At 37.9% G+C, this 15,486-nt stretch overlaps 1 protein-coding gene across 6 annotated transcripts in view; it reads right to left on the bottom strand.

Annotated features, from left to right (window-relative positions):
* The window catches only part of ccdc83 (coiled-coil domain containing 83), a 109,993-nt gene that overhangs the window by 63,790 nt on the left and 30,717 nt on the right, over positions 1 to 15,486 (bottom strand). For all 6 annotated transcript variants that reach the window (XM_072264349.1, XM_072264347.1, XM_072264346.1 and 3 more), the window contains exons 3-8: positions 14,813 to 14,897; positions 13,812 to 13,980; positions 11,538 to 11,705; positions 10,137 to 10,228; positions 6,559 to 6,627; positions 908 to 1,029 (exon numbers count right to left, since the gene is read on the bottom strand). In XM_072264349.1, coding sequence (XP_072120450.1) covers positions 908 to 1,029; positions 6,559 to 6,627; positions 10,137 to 10,228; positions 11,538 to 11,705; positions 13,812 to 13,980; positions 14,813 to 14,897 — 705 coding nt within the window. The remainder of the gene's footprint in view (positions 1 to 907; positions 1,030 to 6,558; positions 6,628 to 10,136; positions 10,229 to 11,537; positions 11,706 to 13,811; positions 13,981 to 14,812; positions 14,898 to 15,486) is intronic.

Here is a 15,486-nt window from a genome sequence, read left to right as displayed (position 1 = left end):
GCTTTTTTTCTTGCATGGAGTTGGCTGATTAGATATTTATGTATGTTGTACAGATAGATCCAATAAAGTGGCCACTGAGGATGCAGTTCTCTTTTGGGTACCACAAATTAATCTGCTTTCAGCTTCACTGCTGATCAGCTTCACTATATTTTCTTAATCTTTCCACCAGCAGGAATAGTTTCTCTCTATCTCCTGTCTAAACCACTCATGACTTTAAAAACTTCTATGAGATATCTACTTAATCAATTCTGAAACAAGGAGAACCACATCATTATCACCATTCCATCCATATAACTGAAATTGTCTCTTCTGCACCCTTTGTAAGGTGTTTACATTTTTCCCTTATAGTACGGTGGCCAGAACTGGACAAAAACTGTACATTTTAAAAGTTCATTTATTCAATACTATGATTTATAAAGCACAAGTCCTGCATGCATATATATAGCTACTCCTCAATTTTTCTACCAAAGCATAACATTTAACAAGTTCTGCATTTAAATTATAATCAACAAAGAGTTCAAAAATTAAATATATATATTCTTAGCAGTATTGTTTGGCCCTTGTTTTGTGCATTTTTCATCAATTCTACTGTATTTCTTTGTATTTACTGTGACTGCCCGCAAGAAAATGAATCTCAGGGTAGTATATGGTGATATATGTACTTTGATAACAAATTTACTTTGAACTTGGAACTTTAACTTTGATCCTTAAGTTCACAGAAATACTTTAAGCTAGTTTAAGGCATATTAATGAAATTTTAGCTAGTAATTACTACAGTAATGATATCAAAGCTTTAAAAAGATTATGGTCTAAAAATGGATACACCAAGCATAAGGAGTTAGTATATTAATCTATATTATCTACTTTAGATAAGGTGAGAGAAATTTAAGCAAAACACAAGTGTTACCTGCATCTATTCAGGTCACTGATCTGACAATCAAACAATTGACTCAAAATTTCTAGATTTTCCTCTTCAACCTTCTGAACAGCTTGTTCTATATTAGCAATTTCCATACTGTATTGTTTTAGCTCCATAACCAAAAAGAAAGCAAATTAAATTAATAAACATCAATAAATTTACTGAAAGTTCTTTTAATACTATGTTACTAAACTAATTCATTCTGACCTAGATAATACAGAGTTCAATTTATTTCCCTGGAAAATCTGTATTAATTGATACTGAGAACTATCATTTGGAAGATTACACATCATGTAGTTTTTTATGTTTAGAAAAACTGGTATATGGAAAGAATTTCTAACAGCAAACTTTAATCCTTTTCATGTTTTCTTAGAAACAATTCATTCAGATTTTTCTCTTGGAAAACACCATAACAGCATACCCACATCTAACTATCAATTTGTTGTCAAACTCCCTCATGATTTTAAAAAGAGAATCCTACCCAAATATTCTCAAAGTAATAAAAATTTAAAGATCTGCAATATCAAATGTGAACAAATTAATTGATTAAAATGTTCTCAAAATCATTTGTTCATTAATTTTCTAGTTTTTTTTAAACAGTTGTATTTTAAATGAAGCTCTCAACCTCTTACAAAAACATGTGTAGATGATATTTTTGCATGAATAGTTGTTGTCAGATGCTGCAACTTAATTTGCACATTTTATACCATCCAATCACTGTCATTTGGGCTAGTCAATTCAAAGAATGCTTCTCCCTGTGTTGCATGGTCCCTTGTTTCAAAGCTATTTAGGAAAATAGTGGAGCTGAAATCTCATGCTAATTTTCGAGACAAATTTGAAAGTAAATAAACCCTTTCATTTTCTTCTGTGTGTTAAGGATCAAGGTAATACAGCACTGAAACAGACCCTTTGATTCAACTTGTTTATGCTTACCAAGGCGCCCACCTAAACTAGGTGCATTTGCCCATATTTGGCTGGATCCCTTTAAACCTTTTGGGACAGCATTGTAGAGTAGCAATTAGCATAACTCTTTACAGCACTAGAGATAGGGGTTTAATTTCCGCCACTGTCTGTAAGGAGTTAAGTTCTTCCCGTGACCATGTGGGTTTCATCTAGGTGCTCTGATTTCCTCCAGGTGATCTGGTTTATTTCCACTGTTGGAAACCACTGTTGTTTTTTAGTAATACTTTTTATAGGATTTATTTTTTTAACAAACTCATGTATTTTTCTCACACACTGGCAGAAAGTGGGATAGTCATTTATCAACCTTCTCATTTTTCATTGGCTAAGTATTAGCACATTACCCACATGATGTAATTGTTTAATTATGTAGCCCATTAATTCATTCCTGTCAAAGGATTTCTTTTATCTTATCTATAAAAGTGAGAATTTTCCAGAAATGCCATCCTTTCTTTCTTTTATTCTTTTATTCCTTTGTCTTTTCCCCCATAACATCAATTCCCCTAAGCATTGTTTCTCAGCTCTTTATTTAGTTTGCTTAGTATTTGATTGTTCATTTATACCCTAAAATAAACTGAAATCTTGGAATTAAGACTCCTCACCATTCTGGACACCAGGAAGAATCCTGAAGATCAGAAATTAAATGGAGATCCAACACCACATTCCAAAGACGTATGGATTAGTAAGGGTTAGTAAATTGTGGGCATTCAATTTTGGTGTCAGTAGCATGGTGGCACTTATGGGTTGTCCCCAGCACATATTTGGACTGTGATTGTTGATGCAAAAGAAGCATTTCACATATACTTCGATGTACATGCGACAAATAAATCTAATCTTTATCCATATAATTATTCAAATGAATCTTGATTCTTGTTATTGTACCTGCCTTTCTTAAGAACATGAAACAGTACAACACAGATAAGACCCTTCAACCCACAATGCCTAGGCTGAGCACAATCCCAGATTAAAACTAATCTCTTCAATTTCACGGCACATGCTGGTGATAATACACCTAATTCTGATTCTGTACATGATCGATATCCTTCCATTCTCTGCATAGATATGCTTGTCAAAAAGATTTCCAAATGCATGTTGTTTGTGATATGTAAATGACTTGTATGAAAACGTAGATGAGTGGGTTAGTAAGCTTGAGTGCTCAGTAGAGGGTGCAGATGATTTTTGCTGGTAGGGGAGGGGGGATCATTGCTTTGCTGCTACTTACGTGTGGATGGAGGGAGCTGAGGGGGGATTTGAGGTTCTAGCATTTAACTGTCATTCATTCTTTGGGGTACTCTGTTTTTGTGGATGGTTGCGAAGAAAAGAATTTCAGGATATATATTGTATACATTTCTCTGACATTAAATGTACCTTTGAAACCTTTGAACACAACGTTTGGTTGTGTTGTGGACAGTGTTGAGCACTGTCAAAGGATATAACAAAATATAGATTAATTACAGTTATCAGCAGAGAAATGGCAGATGCAATTTAATCCATGCAAGGGTGAGTTGTTACACTTTGGGAGGTCTAATGGATGGGGAAATGGTAGGACCCTTAACAATATTCATGTACAGAGGGGGCTTGAAGTCCAAACTCATAGCTTACTGTAAGTGGCAATTGCAAGTAGATGTGTAGTAAACAAGGCATATGAGTAAAGATCAGAGCAAAGATTAGCTTTATTTTTCACAAGTAAATTGAAACATGCAGTAAAATGCATCATTTTGCGTCAACAACCAACATATATAAAAAAAGGATCAGCCATGATTGAATGGCGGAGCAGACTGGATGGGCCAGATGGCCTAATTCTGCTCCTATGTCTTATGGTCTTATGTTAAGATGATTATGCTGGGAGTAGTCTGTAAGTGGCGGCACACCACTGGCGCACACATAACATGCCCACAACTTACTAACTCTAACTGTATGTCTTTGGAATGTGGGAGGAAACCAGAGCACCCAGAAGAAACCCCAAATCTCATGTGGAGGATGTAGAACTGAACTTCAGTTGGTGATCACTGGCACCGTAAAAGCATTGCATTAACCACTAAGCTACCATGCCATCCATCTGGCATACTTGCCTTCATTGGTTGAGGCACTGAGTACAAGTGTCAGGAAGTAATGTTGCAGCCATAGGACACATTGGCTAGGCTGCAGTTGGAGTTTTGTGTGCAGTTTCCAGTCATCCCATTGCAGGAAGGAGGCTTTGGAAGGTGAAAGAAGAGATTGATCTGGATGCTGCTAGGATTACAGAGTACTAGCTATAAGGTTGGACAAATCTGAGTTGCTTTCTCTGGAGTACTGGAGGCTGAAGGGAAATCTGAATGAAGTTATAAGATCATGAGAGGCATGTACAGGGCAGACAGTCAGAATCTTTTCCCCAGGATAGAAATATCAAGTATTAGAGAATGTACATTTAAGTGGAGAGAGAGGGAATGTTCAAACAGAATCTATTGGGCAGGTTTATTTTCTTCCATATAAAGTGGTAGGTACCCGGAAAAGTCTGCCAGGTGATAATGATGAAAGCAGCTACAACAATGGCATTTAAGAGACTGTTACGATAGTCACATGAATATGCAGAGAATGGAGCCGAGGAGAATTATTTTAATTCAGCGTCATGTTTGGTGCAGATATTGTGGACTGAGGGCCTGTTTTTAGGCAGTACTGCAGGAGTACCCTCACCAGAAAGACTGCAGCTGTCCAAGGTGTAAGGAGATTTAGGGATAAACAATAAACCTTTGCTTTACCAGCAACACCCGGAGTTTGAAAAATAAATATACATTTCCTCGGAAGGGCAATCAATTAAAAATTAACACTAAAACAGAGGTATTAAGAGAGATGGTTAAACATTGTTAAAGGGTCAAATTTTAAGGAAATTAAAGTAGTGCTTTAGCAGAGGGAGACTTGGAGCTTAGCTGACTGAAGGCACAACAAAAAGGCAAAATGGCATGAATGTTTCAATGCTGCAAAACTATCCAAGTGCCTAACACCCAAGGATCCTTCCTGTTTACAGCCAAGGATGGAGGAGAGCTTATCAACAATGGACAGGCAGTCAGTACCTATTGGAAATTTTATCTGAAAGGAGCAAAGTGCAAGGGCTCTTGACTCCATCCCACAGAACACTAGACAGTCTTATTTTCAGCTCAAATTGACAAGAAGTTGAAAAGGCTACATGACAACCAAGAAAGAACAAGCCTCAGAAGCAGAGACAGTGGCTTGCAACAGTCATTTTTATATCACTCGCTCAAAAACTGATGCCTACTTTGTTATTTAAAGGAATGGGGATTCTCCCAGAACTGTTGCGGGGGAGTTACAAGATGGTGTATGTCCTCAGTAGATCTCTTTTCTCTTGGCAATTGCTTGCACCCTCTTCTCTCCCTTGCTGTTGACCACATGAAACACCATAACCTTCTTCCTTGACAAATTACTTTTAATTCTTCTGATCTGCTACCCACCTTAACCTCTTTAAGTCATCTTGACAGAACCTGCCTCTCAATTTCCTGATCATATCTCCTGTTGTCTCTCCCACCTTTACCTAATCCCAAACTCCTCTTAACAGAAAGCTGCCTAACTAATTTTCTCTCTAAGGTTCAATCTCTGCAACTGCAGGACCTTTTGGTTAACGTATCTTTACAATAAGGTTTAAAGTGAATACCTAGTTCCATCATGCAGAATTCCAACAAATATACTTCTATTAGCATTTATTATTTATTCAATATTATGTCTGGATAGCAGATTGGCTATTATCCAACTGATCTCTGCTCCAAACTAGTTTTGGTGTGAGGATCAATATACAATAAATACCATGTTATTAAGAAAATGGTTATGTGTGAAACAATTTAAATAAATGAATATAAATAATAAGTCAATTTAGTGCCAATAGAATGGAAAATAGAGCTTTATACTGTATAACCATTAGTAAACTTCCATAATTCTGACTACCTAAATGAGGGATTATGATTTACGAAGAGGTGTCAAGGTGGAGATATGCCTCTACCAATGGAGGTGTAAGGCACTCCTTCCCTCCACTAGCCTGTAGGTCACCCTTGGGCAAAGTGTAGCACCCATTTGGCTCCTCCCGATCAGGGTCACATGAAGCCATGGGAGCAGGTGGTGGATGGTCATATGAGCAACTGGTACATACACAGGTCCTGGTTATGCATCCACTGATACCAGGCAGACAACCTCTGAAGAATATTGATAACGGTTGGGTCACCCATCTTGTAAAGACACTGCCTAGAAGAAGGCAATGGTAAACTACTTCTCCAGAAAAACTTGACAAGAGCAATTCATGGTCAAGACCACGATCATACCACATGGCACATAGTGACGATGACGATAATTATTTACAAAACAACTGTAAACAGGTAGGTATATGAGACTACCTAGAGAAACAACTGTTGGGACCAAGATAATTGACTCCTGACAAACACAGCTCTTCATTTGTGTGCTCTTTGAGATTTTCCATGCGCTCAATGTACCAGTGCTCTTGATCAGCATTCAAGAAATGAAACAGAATTTAGAAAGCAGATTATCGCTTGATTGGCACTGCTCTCAACATTTTCATTAAAGGGGCAATCATTGCACAAGAGATCAGTTTGTATTCAATGATTTTACATTTGCCATTGGAACATTCAACCTAAGGCAAGTAATATGCAGTAGGATAAATCCAGCCACGTTTTTTATACCTCTTTCTTTAGCCATTCATTTTCTTTCACTTCTTGTCGATTGTGTCTTCCCAAACAACTTATTGCTTTCTATGTAAAAATATTAAAGAATTACATATATAGTACTGAAGCATCTATAATGTAATATAAAACAAAGTTCTATATTACTACTTTAAACAGCAGGAGAAAAAACAGTTACTGCCAAAATTTTAAAAATAGAGACAGCATGAAGCAAAACATCAAGGCTTCATTGTGTTGGGACATTGCAGGCAATTCCAAAGGAAGTTACTGGAATGAGTCGGATTCTTGAACCCAACCATTGTCTGGTGAGTAAGCTTTATACTGCAAGTAGACCTCAGGCAGTATATCCTGAGCTCCAGCTCTGGGATACCCTGAGCAATTTTAATACCCAGTATAAAAGGACTTTAATAGTTTTTAAAATGTCTTTAATAGTAAAAGGAATTTAAAACATATAACACATTAGGGTAATTTAAAATTATTTAAATCATTGAAATTAAAAAAGCAAAACAAAACATTAATACACCAAGAAATACAGAAAGCTTTTGCCATTATCCACATTTATTTTCTTCTCCTATATAATGGTTCAAGAAATTTTACTATCCAACCATAGAAGCCTCAGGAAATTATGGTGTATGTTAAATATACTAATTTTAATGGCATACCAAAATTTATCCTTCCACTAAAATCATAGTTTAGGAGGGTTGCCTATAGCTCAGTATTGCATGGGATTTCCCATAAGGGAATCTTCATGCAATATCTGTTGGGGCTGCAGTAGAGCAGAAAATACACGAGACAGCCACAGCCCCTTAGAAAGGAATGAGTAGATATTGACACATCATGTGTTGATGCCTGGAACTGGAGCTATGGATAAGACAGGTAAGGATTCAACCAACACCACTGTTTTCTTGGATCTTGGGACCATGTCTGGCTACTCAGATCTGATATTCCTTTTGGAGAGGATACTCAGGTACCAAATGTGGTCACACCTGTATCCTAAACACAAAAAAATACGCAGATGCTGGAAATCCAAAGCAACACACACAAAATACTGGAGAAACTCAGCAGGGCAGGCAGCATCTATGGAAAAAGAGAAAACAGTCAATGTTTTGGGCCGAGACCCTTCATCAGGACTTTTAAGTAAGGACAGAAGTCAGAATAAGGAGGTGGAGGGAAGGGTGGAAGAAGTACAAGGTGGCAGGTGATGGGTGAAACTGGGAGAGGGAGAGGGGGTGAAATGAAGATTGGTGAAAGAGATTCAGGGCTGGAGAAGGGGAATCTGATAGAAGAGGACAGAAGATCATGGAAGAAAGTGAAAGGGGAGGAGCATCAGAGGGAGGCGATTGGCAGGTAAGAAGAGAAGGTGTGAGAGGGAATAAGAATTGGGAATGGTGAAAGGGGGGCAATTATCAGAGTTCGAGAAAGCAGTGTTCATTCATACAATCAGGTTCGAGGCTACCCAGATGGAATACAAGGTGTGGCTCCTCCGACCTGACCGTGGCCTCATCCTGGCTGTACAGGCAGCCATGGACTGATATGTCAGAATAGGAATTGGAAGTAGAATTGAAATGGGTGGCCACGGGAAAATCTGGCTTTTTCTAGTGAATGGAGCTTGGAGAGGGGGTCTCCCAATTTACGTCAGGTCTCACCGATATACAAGATGCCACACCAGGAGCACCAGACACATTATATGACCCCCAACAGACTCACAGAGTAGCCTCACCTGGAAGGACTGTCTGGGGCTCTGAATGGTGGTGAGGGAGGAGGTGTAGGGGCAGGTGTGGCACTTGTTCCGCTTGCAAGGATAAGTGCCCGGAGGGAGATCAGTGGGGAGTCACATAGGGAATGATCCCTGCAGAAAGCGGGAAGTTGGAGGGAGGGAAAAATGTGCTTGATGGTGGGATCCCGTTGGAGATGGTGGAAGCTACGAAGAACTACGTGCTGGATGCTGAGGCTTGTTGGGTGGTAGGTGAGGACAGGAACCCTATGCCTAGGGTGGTGGCAGGAAGATGGGGTGAGGGCAGATGTATACCAAATGCAAGTGATGCGGGTGAGGGCACTGTTGATGCTGGAGAAAGGGAAGCCTCTTTCTTTGAAGAAGGAGGTAATCTCAGTTGTTCTGTGATGAAAAGCCTCATCCTGAGAGCAGATGCAGTTGAGACAGAAGAACTGAGAAAATGGTATGTCATTTTTAAGAGTGAGAGGTTGGGAATTGGTATAGTCCAGATAGCTGTGAGAGTCAGTGGGTTTATAAAAGATGTCAGTAGATAGACTGTCTGCAGAGATGGAGACAGAGAGATCAAGGAAGGGGAGAGAGGTGTCAGAAATGGACAAAGTAAATTTGAGGCTAGGGTGATTGAAGGCAAAATTGATTAAATTGATGACCTCAGCATGGCTACAGGAAGCCACGCCCATGCTGTTGTCAATATAGCGTAGGAAGTGTTGGGGAGCTTTGCCTGTGTAGGCTTGGAACGTGAACTGTTCCATGTAGCAGACAAAAAGGCAGCCATTGCTGGAACCCATGTGAGTGTCCTACACCACCACTCCCTTCCATCTGGCGGAACTGGTCCTCACTCTGAACAATTTCTTCTTTAGCTCCACCCACTTCCTTCAAACCCAACATGTAGCCATAGGCACTGTAAAGATGCACACAGTGGTGTCAATCTTCCTGATTTAAGGAAATGGGAAATGTTTGTTGTCTGAAATAAGTGATAACAGCTAAGTGTAGTGCCTTTGTGACCTTCTGTTATATTGTGGGTCTTTGTGTAATTTTTCCCTTTAGAACAGCATGTTCTCGGTCTTCATTTGTATGTTGAAATACAGTGTTGGCAATCTTACTGCTGACCCTTGTTTAAAAATAATGGTCATTGAACATTTCTGGGACTTGTATTTGCGAAGGTTAGTAATGAGTGATGGATTGAAAGAGTTGGAAGATTAAAAAGTCATTGTACAATGATTCCATTATGTAAGAATGATACCTCATTATAGAAACAATAGTCTATAAATTAATGTTGAACATGGTCCTAGAATAGAGTCAAAGTTATACAAGTTGAGGAAATTTGGAATCCATAGTTGGAGCAAGGTGCCTCTTGTAAATGGAAGAATGTCATACTAGCGACAAAATTGGGTGACTTTAGAGAAGAAAGGATAAAACTGAGCAAGTAATAGAGACTTCTGTGAAGACTAGGGAAAAACATGCTCTTTCAGGTTTCATTCTTAAATAAAATCCTTCTTGATTTTAAACATTATTTTTACAGCTTTCTTGGAGGCTGATATAGGCATAATAATACCCATTTTAGACTTTTCCTAGCATCCTAGATGAAAACCAAACAATTGTAACAGCCTAACCACAGCCTACAATGGACCCATTTTATGCATAATAATTATGTACAAATCTTACAAATTCTAATCTTCCAGCTTAAGTAAAGGCCAGATAACATTAAGGTAGCAAATTCCTGAATATTGTGTCCTGTTCATTTTCACCATTACTATCAAATTTTAAAAATTATTTTTTTTTCAGTTGGGTAACTGCAATTATCGTGGCAAAAGAGAAACAATTATCAATTAAACATTTCAGTCACCTGTGTAGCGATTGCCTTTTTTTCATCCATTTGCTTCTTTGCTAATTTATCTGTTTCTTCTTTTGCCCTTTCCAAGGTTCTAGAAAAGTGATCTATTAAGACAGACAAGAAGAAAATAAAACTGGAAAAAGAGTAACAGCTGCCCCAATTATTTCAGGAAAATTAGCAGCACAATTAATGTTAAAGCAGAAAGCTAAATAGATCCCATATCGCAGTCCCTTGACATCCTGAATTGGCAAATGTCACCGTGAGTAACAAATGCTGCAATTATCTTTCAAGCATTAAGATTTCAGAAATGACAACTGAAATGTCTCTCCATCTCTCATCATTTACCATCCTTATGCATGAAAAGTGATTTGCTAGTCTAGATTCTTTCTTGGGGTAACTCCTATTTGTAAAATCACACATTATCTAAAGTCAAATCTTTAAGAATAAAACTGCAACATGGAAACATAAACTAATATTCACTTGGCAAATTGTAGCAAAGAGGGAAAGAGTGAAATATTAAACAGGACCTACACAGCAATAGGAAGCATTAACAGTTTACGTCTCTATAAGCACAGAAAAACTCTATTGATCTGGCTTACTTGGGATATTGGTGGTGCCAGAGTAGCAAACTTTCTGGACAGTTAGATCTTATTCATAGCGGTTAGTGTAACCCTATTCCTGCACGAGCGACCCAGGTTCAATTTTGCTGCTGCCTGGAAGGAGTTTATACATTGTTCCAGGGACCATGTGGGTTTCCTCCAGGTGCTCTGGTTTTCTCCCACATGTGAACGTATGGATTAGTAGGTTAATTGGTCACAAGGTGTAATTGGATAGTGAGTGCTCATTGGGCCAGAAGGGCCTGTTACTTTGCTGTTTTTGCTGTATCTTTGTAATAAATAAAAATTAATAATCCAACAATCTTTAATCATTTTCTTTTGAAAAAAATGTTACAGAGTAGAATGATAAATGTTCCAATGAACCTAGCACATTTAAGACAATCATGGGAAAATATTCTGGCAAATTCCAAAGGAGGGCAAGTAATAGAACCAAGTAAGTTTCAAGAGAGAATGGCAAATAGATCCAATGAGTTTCATAAAAGCACACAAGCCACAAGTGGAAAGTGAGTGTGGAAACATTACCTGCTGAACTGGATTCCAAATCAGAATTTCTTAATAGCCATGCTGAATTATCTATATTTTATTGTTGATAGATTATCAGGCCTGGATGAAATATATGCTAAGCTATTAAAAGATGGAAGGAAGAAAATTGTGAAGGCTCTAATCATCATATTTTCACCTCCTCTTCAGCTATTGGAAAGGTGCAAGAAGACTGGAGGATTGCTTATACTGTGTCATTAAAATAATGTGAAATTATAAGCCAGTTAATTTAACTTCATTTATGATAAATTACTACCTTCCATCTCACTGAAACTTTTGGCCATCTCAAGGAGTTCATTTTCCCGAAATTCAATAATTTTGCCATGTTCAACACTTCCAACATTTTTGTATTCTAGCCAATGCTCTTTCACTTCTGTCACATTCAGGATATCTTGCTCCACATTGGCTATGCAGGTCTGCATGTCTACTCCAAACAGAAAAATTCATACAACATTGATAAGAATTTTAAACATGTTTAGTACATAATATGCATTAATAATTGACCTCGATTATGGCAAAGGTTTTCTCAAGCTGTTGTCCCAATTTTCATTTAGGATGCCTATTTCATAAGAACTATAAAACTTAATTGACATAGTTGTTGAAGAAAGTGCAAAAATGGGTCTATCTATCAATTGCAAAAAGACAGAATGTATGGTGATATCCAAAAAGAAGGAGAAATCCTATCTGCAGGCTGAGAATAAACGGGGAAGATATAAAACAAGTACAGAACTTTTGCTACTTAGGAAGCTGGGTGACATCAGATGGCAGGTGCGACATGGACATCAAAAGAAGAATAGGGATGGCAAAAGACACCTTTACTAACCAATACTAAACTAGGCATGACAACCTGCCTCAGAGTACTGAAGTGTTACGTTTATCCAGTTATGATATATGGCTCAGAATGTTGGACAATATCTAGGAACATGAGGAAATGAATTGAAGCAGCAGAGATGTGGTTTTTGAGGAGGATGCAAAGATTATCATGGACGAAACAAATATCTAATGAGGATGTCATGAACAGAGCAAACACAAAAAGAGAAATAATGTATGAGATCATGAAAAGGCAACGTAACTTCATTGGACATGTGATTAGGAAAGAGGAGTTAGAATGCACGGTAATTATGGGTAAGATTGAAGGGAAGAAAGCAAGAGGAAGACAAAGACAAATGATGATGGAGACAGCAGCCAGAGAACTGGAAATGAATACCAATGAATTGATCCACTTGACTCGAAACAGGAATGTGTGGGCCATGGCAGTCAAAGCTCAAACTGGGCACGGCACCTGATGATGATGATAAGGATGATTTCATTAGGACATGTCTTCATAACACCTATCCTCATATGATAAGCCTTGATGAAGTGCTTCGCGAGGTTGGTCTTGAAGCATATCAACTCCTGCCTGAGAAGTGACCCACTGTAAATCTGCTCCATTTTGCCTACCGTCATAACAGGTCAATAGCAGATGCCATTTCATTGGCTCTTTGCTCAGCTCCAAAACACCTGGCCAATGAGTATGCATATGTCAGGATGTTCTTCATTGATAAAAGCTTCAGCACTCAACACTATCATCCTCTCAAAACTCATTAAGCTCATAAACCTGGGCCTTGGTACATCCCCGAGCAAATGGATCCTCAATTTCTTCACTGGCAGACCCCAGTTAGTATGAATTAGCAACAACATCTTCTCCACACTCACCATCAGCATAGGTGCACATCATGTCTATGTGCTTAGCCCTGTTTACTTACTTTATACCTACTATATGATTACGTGGCTAAATACAGCTCCAATGCTGTATTTAAGTTTGCTGATGACACCACTGTTGTTGGCCAAATCAAAAATGGTGACAAGTCAGCACACAGGAAGGCGATTGAAAATCTGGTTGAGTGGTGTCACAACAACGTCTCACTCAACGTCAGCAAGACCAAAGAGCTGAGGATGAAGAAGCTGGAGGTTCATAATTAGGAGAATAGAGGTGGAGAGAGTCAGTAGCTTTAAGTTCTTTGACATTAACATATCAGAGGATCTGTCCTGGAGCCAGCACCTAAATGTCATCACAAGGAAGGCACAGTAGCACCTCCAGATCCTTAGAGGTTTATGCAGATTCATCATGTTAACAATAAACTTTTACAAACTTCTATAGATGTACACTGACTCTAATCCATTATCCAACTGATCTGCAGTCCTTACTGTTTGGCTCATGGAGTGCTGTTTCTCACGCTCCCTCTATCACACCTGGATCCTGGTTTCACAGTTCCATACCGTTTCAGGTCAATGATCCTCAGCAGAATGGAAAAGTGGGAAAACAGGTGTATTACTTGAAAAGTGAAAGGGCGGAGGAAACAAAGGTAATGTCTCTGATAGCATGTTTTAATTGCAGTCTTGTGAAGCAGAAGTTCACTTGCCCTTATCTAATCTAGTGGAATGTATTCAGAGCTTTTGATTTGGCTTCATTTACACACACACCCCATTTCAACTCACCTGTATGCAGGTAGATGTTTAAAAAAACTTGACTAAGTATGAATATTAATACCTTGCACTTGCTGTTCATTTTGTCTAATTAGCTCAAAATTTTCTTTCATGGCCTGTTCTACTTGTTCAGTGTTGATTAACTCCTTGTGTTCCAATTCTTTCTCTTGTTCTTTGGCCAATTTAAATAAACTTTTGATGTGTTCCTTTTGTTCCTTCTTTAACTGTTCATTCTTAAGGAAGTCAGAAAAATTATAATAGATCAGCATTAGTACAGCACACACAAATGAAATGCATTTTCTTTCACTATAATTAATTATTGCTTAATTGTATCAAACATAAATAACATCACTCCAAAATAAATTTTAAGTTCATTTACAAGAATAACCTCTCCATCACAGAAAGAGTAAAAGCAAGTTTAGGAATAACATAGCAAATATTCGTGCGGTGTGGCGCAGTTAGATTGGATACAAACTGATGCCATTTAGTTACCCACAAGACAACTGTAAATCTGAAAAATACTAAGTTGTAAAAGAATATACGAATTATACATCAATGATTAATGTTTCTTTGTGTTGCACAGGCATTTGGTGCCATGAAAAAAGCCTCAATTGATAGATAGCATCTTTGACAGTGCAGTACTCTCTCAGTGATGTACAGTAAGAATTCTGTGCTCATTTCTGGGCTGAGATTTGGTCCCATAAGTGATTCATGAGTGAGAGGTCTGAGAACGAGGTCACACTTGCAAGTAAACATAATTAGGTGCAATGTAAGGGGAAAACTAGTGATAATCTCAGCTGTTCCCCATTTATAAATTTAAGCCAAATCAAAGAATGCCAGTTGTAAAAGCTTACATTTCTATCTATACTATTCATGCACGGATGTGAGCTTGGCAGTACGGTACATAAATTCTAATATTACTTTATAATATCTCACTGTAAACAATAGCTACAAGCTACAATATCTAATGAAGCTGCAGCTGATAACTAAATCAAATTATGCATACACTAGTGTCATAATATTTCCAATCTAAGGAACACATTTTTTTAAAAACTTGTGACTTACCTGCTCTCTATATCGTGCATTAATTTCTTCAAGTTGTTTTAATTCATTTGTGAATCTTTCAATAGCTGTCTCCTTTACCTGAAATCTGAGTGCAACATTAAAATTTAACAAACCAATAGTTATTGATCAATACTTATCTTTCCTACGGTAGCATTGGCATTAAAATATTAAAGATAGCTAATGTTACAATAATCACCATGGAATTTTGTAAAAGATCTTTATCTGGTCTCATTTACAAGAACAAGTTCCAGAAAAATGCTAAATATCATATTAAAAATCTTGAATTTTTAATATTTCACTATTTATATGCAATGCTATGCCCAGTTAAAGCAGCAAAAAAGGAAGATCAGATAATTTGGAAATAATTTACAATCAACACTGGAACACCTCAAGGATGTATGCTTAGCCCAATGCTCTACTCTTTCTACACCCACAACTGTGTGGCTAGGAACAGCTCAAATATCATCTATAAATTTGCCAATGACACAACAATTGTTGGCACAATTTCAGATGATGAGGAAGCAAACAGGAGTGAGATAGATCAGGTGGTTGAGTGCTATTACAGCAACAACCTTGCATTCAATATCAGTAAAACCAAGGCATTAATTGTGAACTTCAGGAATGGGAAGTTGAGGAAACACACACTCGTCCTCATTGAGGGATCAGCAGTGGAA

Source organism: Mobula birostris, chromosome 7, assembly GCF_030028105.1.
Source record: "Mobula birostris isolate sMobBir1 chromosome 7, sMobBir1.hap1, whole genome shotgun sequence".
NCBI lineage: Eukaryota > Metazoa > Chordata > Chondrichthyes > Myliobatiformes > Myliobatidae > Mobula > Mobula birostris.
This window is presented reverse-complemented; position numbering and strand designations above follow the sequence as displayed.